This window comes from Sorghum bicolor, chromosome 4 (genome assembly GCF_000003195.3).
Source record: "Sorghum bicolor cultivar BTx623 chromosome 4, Sorghum_bicolor_NCBIv3, whole genome shotgun sequence".
In the NCBI taxonomy this organism is placed as follows: Eukaryota; Viridiplantae; Streptophyta; class Magnoliopsida; order Poales; family Poaceae; genus Sorghum; species Sorghum bicolor.
The window spans coordinates 61,330,594-61,351,931 of record NC_012873.2 but is presented as its reverse complement, the minus strand read 5'-3'; the positions used below and the strand labels follow the sequence as shown (position 1 = coordinate 61,351,931).

At 40.4% G+C, this 21,338-nt stretch overlaps 1 protein-coding gene and 1 long non-coding RNA gene across 6 annotated transcripts; both read right to left on the bottom strand.

The window, feature by feature from the left end:
- On the bottom strand, positions 1,755 to 8,171 carry LOC8073867 (rop guanine nucleotide exchange factor 14). Of its 5 annotated transcripts, none has more exons than XM_002452644.2 (9): positions 8,039 to 8,171; positions 7,917 to 7,961; positions 6,373 to 6,506; positions 3,663 to 4,067; positions 3,418 to 3,572; positions 3,268 to 3,342; positions 2,894 to 3,169; positions 2,405 to 2,752; positions 1,755 to 2,309 (listed from the first exon to the last, which is right to left on the bottom strand). In XM_002452644.2, the coding sequence occupies exons 3-9, from the start codon at positions 6,446 to 6,448 to the stop codon at positions 2,022 to 2,024; spliced, it is 1,623 nt and encodes a 540-aa protein (XP_002452689.1). In that variant the 5' UTR covers positions 6,449 to 6,506; positions 7,917 to 7,961; positions 8,039 to 8,171; the 3' UTR covers positions 1,755 to 2,021. The 5 variants fall into 5 exon arrangements, with proteins under 5 accessions (XP_002452689.1, XP_021315708.1, XP_021315707.1 ...); XM_021460033.1 differs by having other exon boundaries at positions 1,780 to 2,309; positions 8,046 to 8,158; XM_021460032.1 differs by having other exon boundaries at positions 1,780 to 2,309; positions 7,917 to 8,137.
- On the bottom strand, positions 15,735 to 16,840 carry LOC110434450. The gene is made up of 4 exons (XR_002451954.1): positions 16,742 to 16,840; positions 16,310 to 16,639; positions 16,151 to 16,223; positions 15,735 to 15,998 (listed from the first exon to the last, which is right to left on the bottom strand). It is a non-coding gene; the product is annotated as an uncharacterized LOC110434450 (long non-coding RNA).

Genomic DNA, 21,338 nt, shown 5'->3' with positions numbered 1-21,338 from the left:
TTCTTCACCTTAGCCATGGTACCTCGGTCCTTAAGCCGTCGCTTATCCCTTCACCTCCGCTTAGTCCCTCAAAGCCCTTTCCTTGCTATCTTCACCTTATCAAGCCATACTCACGTCATATCATATTAAGCATCCATTGAATAACCATTTCTTCAATATCGTGATCTTTGCTTGAATATCTTCTAGATATAAATATTGAGATCAATCAAGCTTCAGTTTGACTCACATAGAGACATATATGGATCAACAACAATATGGTCAAGCCAATTCACAGTTCCTTATATCCTCTCTATTTTGGCTTGACACTCAATACTCACTTCAATCTTTATCTTCATACTTCTAGCTTGATCAAACTTGGTTCACTATCAAACTCTTATCAAACTCTTCTTGTTCATGAAAAGCAAGCCATTGTAGAGACCAATCCAAGAACATCAACTCATGTCTCTTTTGCCATTTGTCAAATATGCTTGCTTTCTCATGATGTTATGATATCCCACAACATAGAGGCCTTTCCATAGATTTCATTTGCATTGTTGTCTTTGGCTTGAGCTAGATTGTTTCCATAATCCTCTAATACAACAATACACAAATTGGCCTTCATTTCAACACTATGTGGCATATCATCAAGTTTACCTGCTTGTTGAGCCTTGCATATACTTGTTCATACACAATCCACAAGTATATGCAATAGACTCAATATCCTGTTCAACACTTAGCAAACTTATTAGACCTTTAATCATGTTGTCATTCAATTCACCAAAACCCACAAAGGGCTAGATGCACTTTCAAAAAACGTTCTCTTTTGGCCACGTCTTTGCGTCCACACCAGCCATACACGACATGTTTGCGCAACTACGACACACGTGCCCGTAAAACCGCGAGAGTCGGTTCCGATACCATTATGTAACGTCCCATCTCCACGAGGCTGGGTCCGCTTACATCAGACCGAACATAGACTATCCCCACAAACCAACATCAGTCTTTTTTGCGTACTTTGTCTTCACTCGTGTTGTCGGTCACTCATCCCTAAATTTCTCTAGGTTAAACACACTTAACATTAGAGTTCTTTGGAGATAAGCTTCTAGAAAAGAAATTGCAATTTATTGATATGAGTATCTTATTAATTCTATTAAACCCTGGACCGCGAGATGTTACAGGCAATGTCTACCGTCCATAAGTAAGTGAGTCATCGCCTCTTGGGCAACTCTCCGCCGATCGACTCGGTTCGTTTGTTTTATAACTTGTACTTTTTTATCAGTTAGTAGTATTTTTTTATAATAAATTAGCGAACCGTATTTTTAATCATAGTTAGCATACACAGGTCAATGAGAAATGGTACTATACTACTCTTGATTCCTGAACTCCGTCCCTTGGAGTAGAACACTCCAACGCGTGTTTGATCGCGGAAACAGAGGCGCCATGCCATCTTCGTGCGACTCCAGCGAGGACCCAACTACGCGCGCGGCAGCCGGCAGCCACCCGTCAACCAGAAGTCTGGGACGATTGCCGAGTTGCGTGCAGTTCGTGCCCGTGGTGATTCGACTACGAAGCGAGGAGAATTTGCCGAATGACCATAACCGAAGGAAGAAACACTCTCCCTTTAGCGCCGGACTGACTCCGAATCTGACTTCAGAATTGACACGGTCCCGCCATTCATAATAATCCACAGGCCCACACGCCCCAACAACGCGGACGGCTTCCAGAACGGAAGACGCGTCAGCACGAACCCGTCAAGCACGCACTCAAGCAAGGTCTCGTCATCAACATGCCATCATCAGGTGCCAGCAAGAAATGCAGCAGAGGCTGATCAAGAGCATCAGATTGTTCAGACGCAACAGCAACATCCGGACACTTCGACAGGCAGGATTTTCACCTAATGCTGCTCTTACAGTACGCTATAAACTCGTCGCCAAATACATTACACTGCACTATAGCTAAGGTAAGGTAACCTTGTGGAGCGGACACTGGGCCCTGCATCACCCTGTACATGGCCAAAAGATTCACAACAGCTAACTGTGGCCTCACCACCTCAGCTGTTTCACCCCTTTCTTCTTGACAACAGCATCAAAGCGCCCGTCAACCATGCTGATCTGGTCCATAAGGGACCGTCGGATGTGTCCCGGTGGCGTCTCTGTGATACCTGCCAAGTACACGTCCGAGGAGAGGTCGAACTTCAGTGTGGCCATGGGGGTGTTGGGCTTCTTGATCAAGTCATCCTCCAGCAGTATCTCGGCTACACGTGACAGTATGCTGAATGCTACCCCAACAAGAACCCTAGAGTAGGCCTCCACAATTGCATGCCCCACGTCCTGCATCCAGTAGCCATTCTTCAGCCAAAGTTTCGAATTACAGCATTTTAGAATTTAGGCCTATCAGAAATGTTGCAGTGCAATGTCGAACTTACCACATTGTATTGGACCTTTAAAACATCTATAAAAGTTGGAGGCAGGTTCGGATATCTGGATTTCAGAAGCTGCACAAGTGTGTCAACCCTTTCGATGCATGCAGACATCTTGTCAAGTTCTGATGAGCTATCCTTCATGAAGCTCCAGGAATGGCGTCCTGGGGACCTCTTGCTTCTTTCCTCTAGAATTCTTTGGTTCCATGCAAACACTGCACCCTCCAACCGGTTAATAGTCTCGAGCACACTATGCTCAGTTTTCAAACTGAGCGAAACAAATATTTCCTCTATAGGAATATACTGTGTGGTTATAGCCTGATACAAATCTTCCCCCAAGCTAGCTCTCCCAGACTGCAAAGAACAAAGTATTTGCATTGCATCAGAATCTCATTCTATCACTAACTAATTTTGTAGGCAAACGGAAGCTCAAAGCTTGCTGCAAGACCGCCGAAAGGTGTACTAACACATGATTAAATTAAAGTGGATACTTGCCTTAGGAAGGGCATCCATAACAGCTGCCGGAATAGGCATATGGAATAGGACTTGTTCGTTGATGGATTTTGCAGCTTTGAGGATCTGATGAACAAGCTTAGCCTGAAAAACAAGCCTTTTTCGCTGAAATTGAGATAGCCCTTCCTCAGGGACACGAGGAGATGGGAGCCACCACTTTTTACTCTTCCTTGGACCTGTAATTTTGCCCCGACCATCAGCTCTGCTACCACTCTCCTCATACCAGAACTCTGTATCTATCATAGAGTCCATCACTTCCTGCATATTTTTCGTTGCATACACCATTACTAATACAAAATATGCCACAAAGAGTTGGAGAGTATGCCACAGAGTGGAGATGAAAAATGTCAACATACAATGAGCATCGCATCAAGCTTCTGAAGGGCAGGAAGGTTCACATGAACATCTGAGCGGGCCTTTGGAGTCATAATCTGCATGGTTCAGTCAAAAAATAACTAAGTTAGATTGTGGCAAAGTGAGGAACATTCTATTTGGAGGCTAATTACCTCAAATGTGCATCCATCTGCCCCGCTTTGCTTCGTTGGAACCAACTCCACCATATAAGTTGTAGGAGACAGCAACCAGTCCATTTCTTTTCTCCACCTGATCTTTTTATCTTCGCACAATGGTTCCAGCTTCCAGAGTTCTCCAAAAACAGTTGCTGTAACATTAAGTCCCCCTTTTTCTGTCAGGATCAAGGAGCACAGGGACACTACAATATACACAAAATAAATTGCTTCTAGAAGTGTACCAGAGAGATTGATTATGCCATTGGACAAGGCCAGAGCCGCGCAAACGCCCCTAGCTCCTCCTGAAGTATCATCACCGAGCAATAGCTTTGCAAATTTTTCCTTCATGTTTTCAATATCTGAAGCGCTCAAGGTATATGTGATTGGTTTCTTCCCTTTGAAAGGGAGTAGATGAATTGCGATGGGTGTACCCAACTCATCTAGTGAATGCTCATCCTGCTTGCTAAGGCAGTGTGAAGAGAAGGAAGAACCAGAAGCATCTTTACTAGAGCAACTAGAGACTTCATCATCAAGGGAATCAGTGGTGACACATCCATCTCCGCCTGTTGTTGCACTAATGGCACTATCATCGTCATAGGCGGAACTGTTGATAATGCAGGTCTCGAGGCCATTATATGTCATCACCCCTACATCAATATGTATTTTAACTTATCTTTGCCATAATGAAATAGAAAGATGTTAATTCAGGAAAATAATTTGGCAATATGTGTTGTCAAACAGATGCCAACTTGCCTCCACTCAGGATATTGCTAAATAAAAGGAAAGAAGAAAACAGATTACAGGACAACCCGTTTACAAATCACAGCTATCATCCAGAGACCTAATTTGAGGTCCCATAAACAATAGTGTATAAACCAGCATTGTCCTAATCAATGTGTAGCACTCTAGCACTAGACAATTTTTTTGTTGTGTAGTGCCCCAGTCATTTATTTTAATTCCCCATGGTGTCATTAGAATATTATCAGAAGAATTAAGAAGGCCATTGCACATGCTTGTGTGAACTTCCTATAAGCTGTAGTGAATCTTGTATTTACCAATGCCTGTAATAGAAATACTTCCTCTTGTACAATACTGAACCTGCCTATTCATCCAACTTCCACCAAAACAGAGGGGCAAATTAATGACTAAAATACTATGCACAATTGCTAAGAAAGCAAATCGCTGCAAATAAAACATCAATCAAAAACTAAGAAAATCTAATGGTAAGTTGAGGTATAGTAATAATAACCCTTGTTGTTCAGGTTCTTGTGCCATTTTTTCATCTGAAATTTCACTGCAGAGCTACAACATCCGGTTGTTGATTGCAGGACCTACACACACTTCAGTTTCACTAACATTTCGCTTTGTACTAAGCACAAAAAACTAGGAAAAAAAAGAAACTAAAATGCAAGGACTTGAGAAAGAACAATGCCGCAGCTACTATCTAGTGCCATATATCTACTCGTGAGATCACAGAGGCCAGAGCCAGTTTATTTTGAAATCATAGCAACATAGGGTTTTTAGGTTTTATTTTGCAATTGCCTAGCCCACACATGGCATGCGAATGCCATTGAGAATTTGCAAGATTCCTGCAACAGCTAGTAATTCCAACGACGGGGCATGGCCCAATTCTTTTGTTGAGCCTTTCCACTGGGCAGTGTCTAAAAAGCAGTGTACCACTAGGTCTGTACCGGCTAGTCTTTTGCGCACAAAGTCAATGAGAGCGTAGATGCCGGACCTGACATTGCAGAAAACAGCCGGGGACCACGCTTGAGCTGTAGTACTATAAGTATACAAACCTGCTAAGTACTGCTTAAGCCTTGTTTAGTTCGCAAAAATTTTCAAGATTCTCTGTCACATCGAATCTTTGGTCATATGCATGGAGCATTAAATAAAGATAAAAATAAAAACTAATTACACAGTTTATCTGAAATTTGTGAGATGAATCTTTTGAGCCTAGCTACTCCGTGATTGGACAATGTTTGTCAAATAAAAACGAAAGTGCAGTAGCCAAAAAACCAAAATTTTGCCAACTAAACAAGGGGTTAGTGCTAACGAATTCTAACCTAGAGGGGGAAAAAAGTAGCAAAAGGAGGATTCGATTGTCAAACGAATGCCCATCAGACTGACAAAAAAAATTGGTTCATGGAGTCTAGTACTACGGCTGTGCAACGGAAGGACCAAGCTACTACTCCGTATCATCAGAATGCGAACATGGTGCGGCCGGGCCGGCCGCACAAGGCCGTGTGGCTCGTTGGCTGTTCCTGTTGCTCCTTTGGTGCCCCCCCCCCCGCCCCCCGGGATCTTCCCGTGACCCCGCACGTTCCCAACCCACTGCACGGCGCGGCGCTGCAGCCGCTGCCGCAAGGGGAGGGGGGGCCAGTCTGTAGGGACGGGCCGGGACACCTCTGATGAATAGTCATGTCTGCCGTGACCTCGCCCACGTTGCCGTCCCTCTCTAGCCTCTACTACTATTGTCTACCCCTTCTTTTTTAAATTTTAATTTTCTCTATGTATGTACACTTTTTCTCGTCTTCTTGTGTGCGATTTTGGGCAGGTGAAAAGCTAGTGAATAAAATTTTCAAAAAAAAAGGCAGTGAATAAAGTTTGCTTGATCCTAGGATGACAGGATCTAGTCTAGATTAATAAAAATCTAATAAGATTCAAGGGATCGCAGGTACGGGGCAGGCTGCACGGCCCAACCTCTCACAAACTCAACAAGTATAGTGTACTCTTGCTACCAAACCATAAAGCAATGCTAGAAAATGGTGAACATATCGGCAACACAACACAAGCTGCATAATCGAAGGTACACATCCGGTACAAGAGATCCAACATTGTAGGATACTCAAGAAGAAACCCAAATCTGGCTGAACACAAAGGAACTGATACTGAATGCACAGGAAGAAAGAGGGGGAGGGAGATCTTGGGCTGGCAGGCAAGTTTGCTTACTGTCGGGCTCTTTGTCCATGTCGATGCTGAAGTCCTGCGGCCGCCGCCGGCAGCACGCCAGCGTCTTCATCCTCATCTCCGCCGATCCCTCCTCCTCCTCCGCAACCGCGCCGCGCCCGTGCTAGAACCAGTAACTGAAAGACATGAATGAAGACGACGAAACCCCACCATCAGGATTTGAATGAGGAGCAGACCGGTCGTCAGACCGCAAAACTGCTGCAAAAATTAAATGCGCTGCGATCTCCCAAAGATAAACACAACACTACTCTCCCCACCAGTGTCCACCGGTACTCCCAACTCGCAATAATCACGGGGCGGCGTACATGGCGACCGCCCGCTCGTCCGCCCGCAGAAAAAGAAGCCTAGCTTTAATTTACTGCCGCGACGCGCCACCACACCCCCAGCCCACACGAAACACCAGGGTCTCCACAGCGCGGCTTTTCGGGCGCTAATGATTAGAGCATCAAAGAGAAGCCGGACGAGGAGGCTGGAGGTAATCTTGCAATTAGATGCGGCTAATGATAGTGTCCTGATAAGGCGAGGCGAATGTGGACGTACCCTTCCCACTAGTGGTAGCAGTAGCAGCAATCCGCAAGCTCGTCCGGACGGACGCGAGTTATTATTACGGCGCGTGGTGGGCCGGCGATCCTGACGTACCGCGCCTACAGCACCAGTAGTAGCATCAGGGGCAAGGTGGTCGCCGGAGATGAGGACGCAGCGCCGGCGCCGCGGCGGCGGCCGTGCAGGTGCAGGAGCAGGGCGGAGGCGTTTGAAATTTGAACTGGGCGGACTGCCGGGATGGACAGGAGCGTGGACTGTGGAGGAGAAGACGACGTGACGACGTGTGGGCTTTTGCGCGCTGTGGGACTGCAGCTGCTAGCGTCGGTCGGTTACTCCTCGGTCTAGTGCGGCACGGCTGGCCTGGTCTGGGGACTCTGGGCGCGGCTGCGGCCTCGCCTCCTCGTCCTCGCTTTCCCAAGGAAACACAGGCTGCGGGAAAGCGATGACCTGAAAAGGCGAGGTGGTGGTAGAGTAGTAGTAAAAACCAGAGCACCTGCGGCGGGGAAAAGGCCGGAATTTTGACTGTTCTTTTCAGACAAAGCACACTCGCGTACTACCCTGATTCATTACGAGAGCAAACCATTCTTTCAATTGACTGCTCTTATTTATCCGTTCTAAAGGTAACCAAAAAAATATATAAAAATAAATTCACTGTGCTTTCTCTCATCCTTTCTTTCCCCGGCGTTTGATTACGGCACCGGCGCCGACGGCTGCCGTCGCGAGAAGCAGGATGGCGCTAGCTATTGCTAATCCCGCCGGAAGAGGAAGCTACATGTTTCCGCCGTGTCTTCAACTAGTACTTTCTGTGGGCGGCGCAAGCGAAGGAGAGGAGGAGAAGAGGGGAACATGAAGCTCGGGGCTGGGACGGCACACGGCAGGAACTGGAACGGCATGGCGCGTCGGCGCCGGCATTTCTGAGATACTAAGCTCTTGGCGAAATGTCGGCAGGGTAGAGGGAGAGAGAGAGAGAGAGGCACAAGTACCTTTGCAGCTTCGACGCCAACAGTCAGCGGCCGCCCGACATGGATCTGCGAGCGAGAAGAGGAGACTATAGCCGGGGAGGGGAGAGAGCAAGCGAATCGTGAGGAAAGCAAGGGCTTCTTACGATTTACCACTCTGCTGCCGGTGAGGGCGAGGAGCAGGCAGGCAGGCAGGCAGGAACGAATGTGAAAACAAGCGTGACGACTGAGGAGTGAGCAGTGGCTGCAGGGGAGCTGGCGCGGCACAGGGATGGAAGGGAAGGCCTGGGTGCGTGTGGAAAGGGAGTTGGAACTGTCTGACTACTCTCTCTCTCTCGCTTGTAATTTTACAAAATTTTTAAAATTGTGGGTCACGTCAAATCTTACATACATACATAAAATATTAAATATAAAAAAGATAATTAATTATACAGTTTCTGTAATTTATAAGACGAATTTTTTAAAACTATTTAGTTTGTATTTCGATAATATTTATCAAATATAAAAAAACTACAGTAATTATTTTGTAAAAAAATTTTAGAACTAAACAAGGCAAGGCAAGGAGTAATAAATGGTGGAGGAAGATAGAAGTAGCAACAGCGAGCAGGTGATGAAACGCGGAGGAGAAAGGGCGAGCCGCAGTAAGCAACGGCCTCCCTGCCCTGGGATCTCATCCGTACCGTTAAATGCTCAACGAGCGCCCACGATACCACGCCAACTTTTGAGCAGCGCAGATAGGCTCATGTGACGATCCCCCACTTTTTACCGTAGCATAGCATTTCTGTTTTTGAAAAAAGAGAACTTTGTTAATCGAATCTTGACTTTTTCGTTACCTCCTTCACTAGTGACTGTTTTTTTCAAGTTTGTGCTTGCATTGACAAACTACGATGCAGTGAGGTCAGGTCAGGTCTGCCACTAAAAAAAGGGGGGGTTGGAGCCATCTGCATGCGCGGGGTGCGGGGGCACGCAGCATCCAATGCTAAATCTTCTGCAACCGCGATGCCGCATGGTTTGCTTGGGCCTTGATTTCCTGTCACATCGAATTTTTAAAGACGTATACATGAAATATTAAATATAGATGAAAATAAAAACTAATTGCACAGTTTAGTTGAAATTAACGAAACAAATCTTTTAAACCTAGTTAGTCTATAATTAGATAATATTTGTTAAATAAAAACAAAAGTGTTACTATTTCTATTTTGTAAATTTTTTTGGAAGTAAACAAGACCTTGCTTCCCTTCCCACACCACCCTCTGCCACGCTCCGGTGTCCGGTCATTTTCTTCCTCATCGGCCACATGCCTTCCCTTTACCTGACCGATCGTTTCACCCCTGGGCCCTGGCCTTCACGGTACTCCTACATAGACGTCAGAAAAACCATCTCCGGACCGTTGGATCCTAAATCGACGGCCCTGAAACCCCTAAACCTCGGGGTGCTGTTCAAAGGACTCGTTGTCACGTGAAAGAGTAGTACAAGTTCTGTACGTGCAGCCGAAAATGTACAGTATTTTCTCCGTCCTACGGATATGCCAATCATCGCTACGGTGCTGATGAACGCCTAGGTGATCCTGGCTGGATCGATGGCTCAGCCGAGCCAAGAGCGTACGCGCACAGAAACAAAGTGCATTGATGAGCGTGGAAGAATAGAAGGATTTGCTACAAACAAATCCGTCCATCGGCTGGTGGCTGTAGCACGCAGACATGCCAATTTCGTGGTCCCCAGGGCCGCAAATCCGCAATTCCCCGTGCGCCGCGAGGCGACAATCGGGCGCATTGTGCTTCTCGGGCCCGTTGAAGATTTTACACACCGGGAACGGCGTGCCGTGGCCACCGGGGGCCGGTGGATCGGTTGAAACGGCGCGTGGAAAAGCGAAAACTAGTGCTCTTGCTGCCCCCCACTTCCTTCCAGGTGAACTGAAGTGTACCGTGCAGGAGGAGTAATAACGGTCCGGTTGAAGGTCCGTTTTTGTTGGGCCTGAAATGGAACAGCTGTCCTCCTCTTCATAGTTCAAAAAGATTGGCCGTTGGAACTACGCAAAATTTCGTTACCAGTTTGCCTTTCTCAATGAAACTTGCTAGGAGCTTAATTTTGTGATACAAATCTGCTGTGCCCTGATAAATAGAATCATTTTGCTGTGAGAGCGACCTCAAATATGTTTGTCGTTTTAATTACAGGTGGACTTTAGGGCTTGAGTTATGCCGAGATGAACTGGCCGCGTGGCCAGATAAGACAGTCATCAGATTTTTCAACCGAAAGGATACAGATACTACTCCTCGGATGCAGTTCAGATCAACCACACAACCAGCACACCGGGAACGGCAACAGCGCAATGATGATGGACGGACAACGAACTGTTTGGCTCAAAGTGAAGTCGTGGCCCAACTCCCCTGTTAAGCGAAGCAGTAGTGCAGATCGAGATCGTAAGCACTGGCACGCATGTGATTAGCAACAGTGACAGCGGCAACCTACCTCGTAAGTCCTACATATAGATCTTATAATTAAAGTGAAGCAAAGGAATGTGCGATCGTGCACCGTGCCATGCCAGATCGGGAACTACTACTGCCTTGGACGTGAGGGCACCCGAGTAAAAGCAAGCAGCGCACGCACGTACGCCACCGCCGGCCGGAGCGCTCCAAGCTGCCGCTCTGGCCGAAGGTGCTAGCGGCCACGGGGTACGTGGCGAGCACACATGCGGATGTCTCATGGCCTTCGCAGCTTCCGCTACTGGCGACGATGTGTAGCTTTGGCTCCTTCCATGTCGCGGTGATCGGGTAGGTGTAGGTCTGCCGAGCCGGACAGACGCGCGGGCGCGTGGGCGTGTGGATCTATCGGGCATGACGAATGGGCACAAGGGACAGGCAGACAGGCTTGGGGGCTCTTGCGGTCCGGCCGTTCGGACGCAATCACCCGTCCGGCAGATTCCCGCCCAAAATTTTCCCGCGTCATTAGTCTGCGCGCCTATGGCGCTGGCGCCAGAATTTTGCGGCTGATGGCGCACGATGCTCTCGCGTACAACACTCGAATTCCGCTGCGGGCCGTATGTTTAATGGACCTTATAGACTATTTGTTGGACTGTTTTTTTAACTGTTTTTTTGAACTGTTTTTTTGACTGTTTTTTTTTTGACTGTTTTCTGGACTGTTTTCTATTTCGAAAATGATATTAAATGAAAATGAATATTATATGCTACTTCAAATGTCTTCGTAAAAATATGTCTTCATAAGTTTCTTAGACAAATGATTATTATATTTTTTGTTGTACATCATTGAAACATTTGGGAACATGACGATTCGGTAAAAACAACTCACAAATCAGGTGTAATTTTAAAGATTACTGAGGCATCAACATTTAAACAAGAATGACGCCAAAGGATGCATAATACTGACAAGTAGCTCTAAACATGTTATCAAAAAGTTGAATTGTGGTACTCGCTTAGTGTAAAATATCTACAGACTTAGAAACAAGTCCAGACCACAATTTCTTTCCGAAAGGTAACAAAAACAGACCAGAAGAGAACTCTGTAAGCTTAAACATCTGGGCACATTAACATAGCCGCTCATGTATATACTCCATAGTACATTGTTCAGTCGCTGAAAAATTGTGGGGTATCTTGAAACTTTTAAGTGATTAAATCACTGAAAAATTGTTCCTGTATAAGAAGAAATTGTAATGGTTATATTGCAGATAGTCCTAAAACATGACAATTGAATTAAAGTTGAATTGGAAATTGACTAACATTTTCCTCATAGAACTTTTTCATGAATTCTGAATTTGCCTTGTTGTGCGGAGTTGTAACCAGCTGGAATAGAAATTTTGCACGTAGAGGTACGACATCAACCTATAATGGAAAATATATTAGAAAATATCATCTCAGGAAAAAGAAACAAACAAACACATGGAATTATAATCTTTATGCTTACATTAGAGAATTTTTGAATTGTTGTACCATTGTAAGTCTGCATAAACTGGAGAACAAAGATTCCTGAGTCATACCTATATTAAACAAGAGATTAATGTTATACTTTGTGTTACAGTTTGTTGCATCAAAGATAATTCAAAATACTCAAAATATTTGAAGTTTAAAAAAAAAGTCAAATTAAGAAAATGTAATTCATTACACATATAAAAAGGAGTACATAATGATTACCTAAAGTTGCACTTGGGGATGTTCAAATAGTTGACATCAAACTCATAAATCTTGTAAATGATATTCTCAGGGAAATTGGATTCAAAAAATATCCTGAAGTTTCTGATAACATTCTGAACTTTATTGGCTGAGGCTTTTATGTTTTTATTTGGCTCAAGAACATCAAAACATTTGCGAACAAAGTTGACAACAACCAAAAACCATTGACCATCATGGAAACAAGGGATATGTAGCTGTATTTAAATAATATAAATCAGTGTAAATTCATAACATATTAAAAAATATCTAGATATGTAGACTTGTACTCTTTTAAATAAAATAACTTACAAGTTTAGCACGATGAAGAGAAAATCCAACAGTTTCCAGATATGTACACTTGTACTTTTTGAAATCAATTGCATCTTCAATGAGCACAGACTATGTGCAAAGACACTAATTAGTTAGATGCAAAATGACAAAACATTTTAGATAATAGCACTATCAATGAATTAGTATTTATGAAATTATGAAAATTCGTGCAACAAAATATTGAAGAAAAGGTAAATATAATATACTAGTAAAAAACTATGTACAAAATTTAATTTGTGGATACATTTATTTAGAACATTACGTTTAGCAAAGTAGAACATAAATATGAGAACAAAATATGATTTCGCTGATTAAAAAGGTACTTCAATATATAAAATATTCAACACATTTCTCATAACAAAACATAACTGGCAGAACATGAAATATCTATTTCCAGAACATTAGAACTGGTTGCACAGAACATCAATGCTTAGGACTAAAGAAGTGTAACTAGATGGTTATAACATGAAACTTTTAAACTAGAATCATTCACTACGTCTTGTGTAACAGACACAAAACAGATGAAAGAATTGCATACTTACTGATATTGAACTGTCAAAGAATTGCAAGAAAAGATGACCTTCAATAAGAGACATTAATTTCTGGTTCATTGACAGCATCTTACAGAAACAGTCCATCATATGAAAATGAAGCCAACCACCATTCATCATTGAGAGAGAAGCTTTGTATAGGTCAACCCAAGATGATCCAATTTGAACTATACGAAAACTAATTCAAAAGAAATTGAGAATTAATTAGGCTCTGATTAATTTCAAGTATACGACATAAATATTATATGAATTCATTTCAAGTATACGACATAAATATTTATATGTTCCAGGAGAATGAGATATTACCCTCGTTCACTCTTGACGATGTTACGAGTCACAAGATGGTAGAACTTTTCTTCTATGTCACTATTAAATATAATTTGAATCAGCCTGCCTTCATCTTCTGCTGTCTGAATTATTTCATTCAGTTCTTCTATTTCCTTGTTTGTTGTATAGGCTTCTTTTTCTTTTCTTATAATTTCTGCATGCTTTGATGATGTTTCTGCTAAATCAGACTTTGTAGTATCCAGTTGCACCCCTTCCTCAAGAATCATTTGCTGAGCAGTTCTGAAACTTTTCTTCAACCCTCTTAGTATACTAGAATCATAATCATCATCTGAACAAAGCATATCAGATTTCTGAAAAAGATCAAAATTTGGAAAATCCACAATTTCTTTTGGATGCTGATATGATGGAGTGAAAAATGTTATTGATTCATTAAGGGACAATCCATAAAATTCGCCTTGCTTCATACTTCTCTGACCAGGAGTTTCCTTTGTTTTTGTATCTATCTCTTCTTGGTTACTGTGCTGCATGTCTTGTGTGTGATGCATGTCTTTTGCCAAAGGAGTATCTGATGTCTTGGTAACCTTTGGCTTCTGAAGTCTCTGAATAACTGACTCAACAATGTTGTTAGAATTACTTTTGTGAACAAGATTGGCCTGTGCTATTTCAGGACTGTTTTTTTGTTTAGAAGAAACAAATTTGTTCAATTGCTCTGATTGAATACAAGGAGTGATTACAGTAGCATCATTTTCTTTGACAGGTTCTGATGTTTGATGAAGAACACTTGGGGGCTTCAAGTTTTGAGAAGCAACATTTGCATCATCTCTAGATGTACTTAACTTCTCTGCAAAATTTTCAGAACTTGCTGTAGCTTTTTCAAACTTTTTGGTATGAGATGTTTCTCTGTCATCAGTTTGAAAATTTTCAGAACTTGAGTTTTTCACAAAGATTCTGTAATCGTTTTGTTGAAAAACGAATCTTGACACGATCTTGTCTTGCCATTTTCACTACAAGTTTAACCACAGATTGTGTAAAAGAACATTAAGTATAAAGTACTGGAACATGACATTGATATTGATAGAACAAAGAAAAGAAAGCACATAGGAAATAAAAAGAAAAAAAAAGACAACAATACAGAGAACATCCATCAGAACGTAGCTGCATATCAGATCTATATTGTATGACTAAAACTCATGAAATCATTCTTTAAACTAAAAAGAGAATACTGAAGAATATGACAGAGGACATAATGTACAATATAGTTGAACACTAGATTAGATTTGTGAGAACAAAGAAATATTAATATATTTCAGTGACGTTATTCTAATATGTTAGAAGGAACTCAAGTTCTAAATTTACAATTGCAATATGTTACCAAGTCTGAAAATTACATAATAAATTTCACTCTAAAACAACATTGGAACATACAACTCTGGAGTATAGTTTTCTATAACAAAATGAATAAGAGCAATATTCTAAAAGAATCAGGGAATGGACAAAATAATACAAATCAATATAAAGAATTCTGAATTTTAGTCAATATAAAGATCGTGACTGGAATTGAGAAAAAAAGAAAATAATTAATACAAGTCGCCATTGCTCACCTTCAACTCTACAGAGTTGTCCTCCTCGTTCTTCAGCGATTCGGACCTGGATCTGGAGAAGAACGGGTAGAGAATCAATGGAGCCGGTGCACTACCGCTCAGTCGCCGAATCAATGGTGGGGAGAAAACGACTGATAAAAAAAGGCGAAAAGGCGGCGCACAAACCAATGCTTCGACGGCGATTCAGAACAGGCGTCGAACCACGGCTCACCGCCCCACTCGAGAACCGCCGGAGGGGCAGCGGTCCAGAACCACCGCTCACCGCCGCACTCCAGAACCGCCGTCACTCAGGAACACAACATAGTGGTTTTTGAGAAATGAAGAGTAATAGATGAAACAGATAAGTACTCAGAAAAAAGAAAGAACCGCCACTCCGTTACGGTCCTGGTGGAGTGGGGAAGAAAGAGCACAAATGGGCTAGCAAATGGGCCGGTAGAAAAATGGGCCCGCAGAGGAAAATAGGACATTTCTAAGTTCCGTTTTGATAAAAATCAATACAAGAAATTAGGTCAACAAAAAAAGCAAAATATATATTGAAAAACAATAATTTTGATATTTTGAAAAAACTTTTTGAGGCCACAAGAAAGTGTTAGCATAACAATGAAAATATATTTTACTTTTTGAATGTGCATAACAATGAAAATATATTTTATTTTTTAAAACAGTACCAACTTCAAATAAAAAATTAGGAAGAATTAAAAATATTATTTTATAAAGAAATTCTACATACTATATAAAGTTATAACTTGGAATTATATACAATAGAACATGTATTTTGAATATCGTGAACATTATATTTGTCTTATAGTCTGTCGAACTACAAAATATATCAAAAGCGTGTGCAGAAACATCACAGATATATGAAACAACATTTCTCTTGAGCAAATTTTCAAAAGAGAATATCACAATTGTCAGAACATCAGTGCTCGTTACAGAAAATGTCAAACACAGTACGTCTGAACATCATGTATGTTACATTTGAACATCACAGTGAAGTGGTAATAATTAGAACAATTCTGGTACAAAAAACACTAAGACCAGGTTCCAGGGAACTCTGGAACATCAGTCTATTAAAAACATCTTCTCAGCCTTCATATTTGGAATTACACCTTCATTGTTTACATGGTTCATCAGTTTATAAGAAACGACCTTCCGAAACTCAGCAACATCACTCTGTTAAATTGTAAAAGAAAACATTAGAAAATAAAACAATAATAAAATTTAATTTTAAACTTGTTTTTAAATTTTCTTTATTTACAACAGAATATATGAAAAATGGTTGAAAGAGAAGAAATTTAAATTCAAATGTAGAGCTGATAACTTACTGGCTTGAATTTCTTGAGAGAGATGCCATCAAAATGTTCAATGAACATCATCACATAGAGGCCACAGTCGAAACTACAAAAAAATGAACAGAAAATCAAATTATATTATACTAATTTAAAACATTCTCATATACAGAATTAATATAGGTAATCCATTACTTATTAGACTGTTGAGGGCAATCAATGATCTTCTTGTCATACTGAAGTAATGCCCTATCAAATATTTTACATTCTTTGCAACTTGTTTGGAAATTTGTAACCTGAAAATTTATTAGTACAAAAGTTTTTATGTGAAACTGTTAGAACATAGAAGATTAATAAGAGTTCTACTAAATAATTGATGAAAAAGGAATTCACCAAATTAGATATGAAACAATTTGTATCTTTAGCACAAGGAATACTGGAAGATGAGAAAAAATTGATCTCTTTTTGTAGTGAATTAACGCAGAGAAGGAACCAATGGTCTTGAGCGCAAATTGGGAAAAAAAGCTGCATAAAAAATATAAAGAAAAGAATATTAATTCATAGAATAATAAGAATCTTACAACTCAACTTGAAACTTTTGATGACTATGAATAAAATATAACATACAAGATCAGCTTCAACAATGTCATAATCGTTATTGATCTGTAACATTTCTTTATGAATACACTCAACTTCAAACTTTTGAGGTCTTTGAACAAGCTTTTGCTGTAAAGTTTAATATATAAAACACATATTTAGAAAATATATGGTACATAATTAACAAAATATAAATAAGCAAACAGAACTTACAACTAAGAAAGGGGAGAAACATATCTTGGCCCTATCAATTCTGGGTTCAGCTAATTGGCTCCTAGTGATATTAATTGATTCACCAAAAAGAGCCATCACGTCATCAATGATGTGTCCTCTAGGCTTTAACGACTGACGAAAGTTTTCATATGTTGAGTGAATGCAAGAAATAATAACAAAAGGAGATCTATAAAAAAATTTAAATCAGTAAATCATTGACCAAAGATAGAAAGAAGAATTAGAAAGTAATTACTTATAAGAAGAATCTTACGATTGAAGAAAATCCTTATCATGCATGAAGTCATCTCGAATATATTTATTATATATACTTGAGATGTAACTAGCTGCTGTAATGACAATAGAATCATCAGGAATTTCTGCAGTTGCTTTCTTTTTCTTCCTCTTATAAATGACATTAGAACATTTCCGCTTTAGAATATCTACAATATAAAAACAAATAAATTAAGGAGTAAAAGATTATACAACAACTACATATGAGTACCCTAAGCATAACACACTGCATTTTCTATAGCACATAAAACTTCAATTATATTTGCTAGAATGGTAGAAGTTGAAAAACCTTTACTATTTGAAGTAGATTCATGAAATTCAGATTTTCCATTCTCAGAACCTTTAGAATCATGCGTGTGCATTTCATGAACAATAGATTTGTCTTGCGCCTTATTTGCCAAATGTGTCTGACAACAATTAAAGAACAACATTTCTGAAGTCAGATTTCAATAATCTTAATACAATAATAATAGAATAGAACATGAATTATTTAAAACTTGATGTTGTGATATTTAAAACTTGTAGGAACATGTTAAGTACTGAACTTATGTTCTAGAAATGTCAAAACTTCAACTTTGAATAAGAAAAAGTTGGCAACATCATTAACAAAGTAATAATTCATTTATGAAAGATAATACAAATTCTAAAGATTATGAAAGATACATGGAACTACGATGAAAGATTAACAGAACATCAATGAAACCAAACAAGAACATGACAACTATAAAGAAAATATACATAAAAATGAAAAGTACCGTTCTCTTGGAACAAGTATGTTGCTCTTCTGTAGAAGTAATAGCATTGGAAGATGATCGAAAATAAAATACATCAGAAGAAAGAGATGCCAAGCATTTTGAAAATACCGAACCCAAACATTCTTCAGCAGTAATTGATGTAGATTGACCATCAACAACCAAAGAATTGACCTCAGAGAGTAGTTGCTCATAATGCTTCCGAACTAATGGTTCAATGCAATTAGGAACCTTTACAAAAAAAATAACAATTAGACAAATAATACAAATGTGCTTATTCTCTATATGAATTTTACAGTAAAATAAAATGCTTACATCAAAAGCAGCATCACAACGAATAGCTCCATAGGAATTCATATTACCAGAAGAAGCTTCTTCCCGTTCAGAACTTATTGAAATATCAGTCTCATTATCATTGTCAATAGGATTATGAGCCTTTATCAAGTTGGCTATAGAAGCAATTTTATCAAGAGGTAAATGATATGGTGTGTGTGAAATATCTCGAAACTACAAAAGTGAAACAAAATCAAAGATAGAGAAAACCTTAGATAATAATAAAGACAAAAACAGCTCATGATTAATAAATTATTACTTACCGGAACAACACCAAATTCTACACTATTCTCAGATAGTGGAAATCTAACATGATCAGCATCAACAACTAGAGAAAAATCCTCAGTTTTCACATGGCAGAAACGGGGTAAGGCATAAGATATCACATGAGCATTGCCAAATTCTGTATTCATATCCAAAAAATCCATATAGACAACCTAAAAACAAATAATTAATTCATAAGAATCAGGTAAAAAAAACATAAAAATAACGAGCAAGAATATAAAAAAAGAAATTACCACAAGTAATGGCAAGCATGAGCCATAACAATGAGTGTTATTTCGTATATGAACATCATGAGAAGCAATGTTTTCTTGAAAGCGTAGAAGTTCTTGTATAATATAGTCAAATGCAAAAGTAGCCCAATCATAATTCCTTATTTCTGCAGGTCTCATAAGATAGCTAAGAATATTCAAATCAAAAGAGTTCTGAGTATTCGGACAGATCAAAGTTCCTAGAGCCACTACCATAAAAGAACGCATAAAAGCATCTTCATTGTTTTCAGCTAAACACAATCTCACAGCTTCAGCAATTGATGGTTTACGGCCATTAATGACATAATCAACAGAAACTAATCGTGCTTCCTCAATCAACTCTGCAGAAACATTATCCAAATTCACTGGAGTATCACCACAAATAAAACCAAATACTTGCTGAATCATTGCTCTTGTAAATCTGATACGTTTATCACCATACTGAAACTCTTTAACACCAACTTGAAAATTCCTCATAACCCATTCAAGTAAAGGAATAGGGACTGTGAAAACAGATAAGTTCAAGAAGTGACCAAATCCATTAGCTCGAACAAAATACTTTTGTTTTTCTGAAAGATCATCACAAAGTTTCTTCAACCGACTTGTTGAACAACGAATCTTCACAAGATTTTGCTTAGCCATTATTGTACTACACATTAATAACAAAGCAAAAACATTTTTTAGTTACTAAAAGAAAATCATAAACATCATAACAGAATATCACTTAATTATTAATTAAAATAACAAAAAGAAATATGATACCAGAACATCATAATAACCAAAACAGTACACTAAATGCTTACTAAGAGAACATCACACTGTACAACAGATCATCACCTACTAACAAACATAACATCACCTGATAAACAGAACATCAACTGCTAATCAACAGAACATCACCTACTAACGAACGGAACATCACCTACTAATAAACAGAACATCACCTACTAATAAACAGAACATCACCTGCTATACTTAAGTGTATGCAACAAACATAAACTTAAAACAGTTTACACTTTACATTCAAAATAATACTAAAACTATAAATTTCAAAGTTAGGATATCAGAACATTTGTATTGAATAAAAATAGTTATCTTTTCTAGTTCATGGATAACTATAGTTGAATAAAATGTCCCAAATTTGTGAATATGATAAATTTGCCACTTCCTAATCTCTTGTAAAAATTGAAATGCCCCAACAACTAAGCAGGTAGGAGTTGAAGATGTTATTAACACATTATAATAAACAAGTTAGTCATGGCCGAACTTAACTTTCTTGTACAACAGAATAAGTTAGGGTTTCAAATCAAATATGAAAAAAACAACATTTTAACAAACAACTAGAAAAAACTAAATCTAAACAGATACATGATTGAAAAAAATGGATTCAATCGCAGGAAGAACAGGAAGAAAAAACATAGATCCAGAACGACTTACAGCTAAGAGAACAACAAGCACCAGAGAAATACAGCAACGGGCATGCTGAACCAACGCCGCCGAGATAGAACAAAGGGAAGTCACCGGCGCCGAGAGAGAACAAAGGGAACTGACCGCCTCCAACGCCGCCGACGCCGGTCAGAGGCAAACGCGAAATCGCCACCGCCGACGGGAGAGGAAACAGTCAACAGATAATGGACCAGCGCCGACGCGAGAAGAAACAGTCGAGAGGAAACGAGAAGATAGAGCCACCAGTCAAACGAAGTGTAGGCCCAAAAATAATAAACGCGGAAAATAGTCCAGGCCCACGAGAAGACAAAAAACAGTCCAGGCCCGCGAGAACAAAAGAAACAGTCCAGGCCCACAGAAGAAAGGACCAGCGCGCCACAGAAGTCGGACGGGGGCGGGAAACGGGGGCGGGAAACAGGGGCGGGAACCATCGGACGGAGGCTCCGGTCCGAACGTTCGGACCGGAAGATTCGGCGACAGGCTTGGCTTGGCAGCGTCGTGCCGGATCCGCGAGACAACCGCAGGGCAGCGTGCGACCGAGAACCCGAGGCCGAGGGCGAGAGGTACGGCGGCCACGCGACGTTACTCACTGTCACTGTGGTGTGTGGAGGCCGCGAGACTCTTTGGAGCGAGCGACAGTGACGAGCCTTCGCCGTTCGCCCGTCGGAAATTTGAGATTGGAACCATGATGCTTTTTTGAGCTACACGTGACAGGTACAGTCAGTGGGAAATGGAGAGCCAAGCAATCATGATCCACTTAATCTTGTCCGCCAACCGGCGCTTAGGCCTTGTTTAGTTCCAAAAAATTTTGCAAAATTTTTCAGATTCTCCGTCACATCGAATCTTTAGACGCATGTATGGAGTATTAAATATAGACAAAAATAAAAACTAATTGCACAGTTTGATCGGAATTGACGAGACGAATCTTTTAAGCCTAGTTAGTCTATGATTGGACAATATTTATCAAATACAAACGAAAATGCTACAGTATCCATTTTGCAAAAATTTTTGCAACTAAACAAGGCCTTAATACCTTCGCTCTCGTTTTCTTCCTTACAG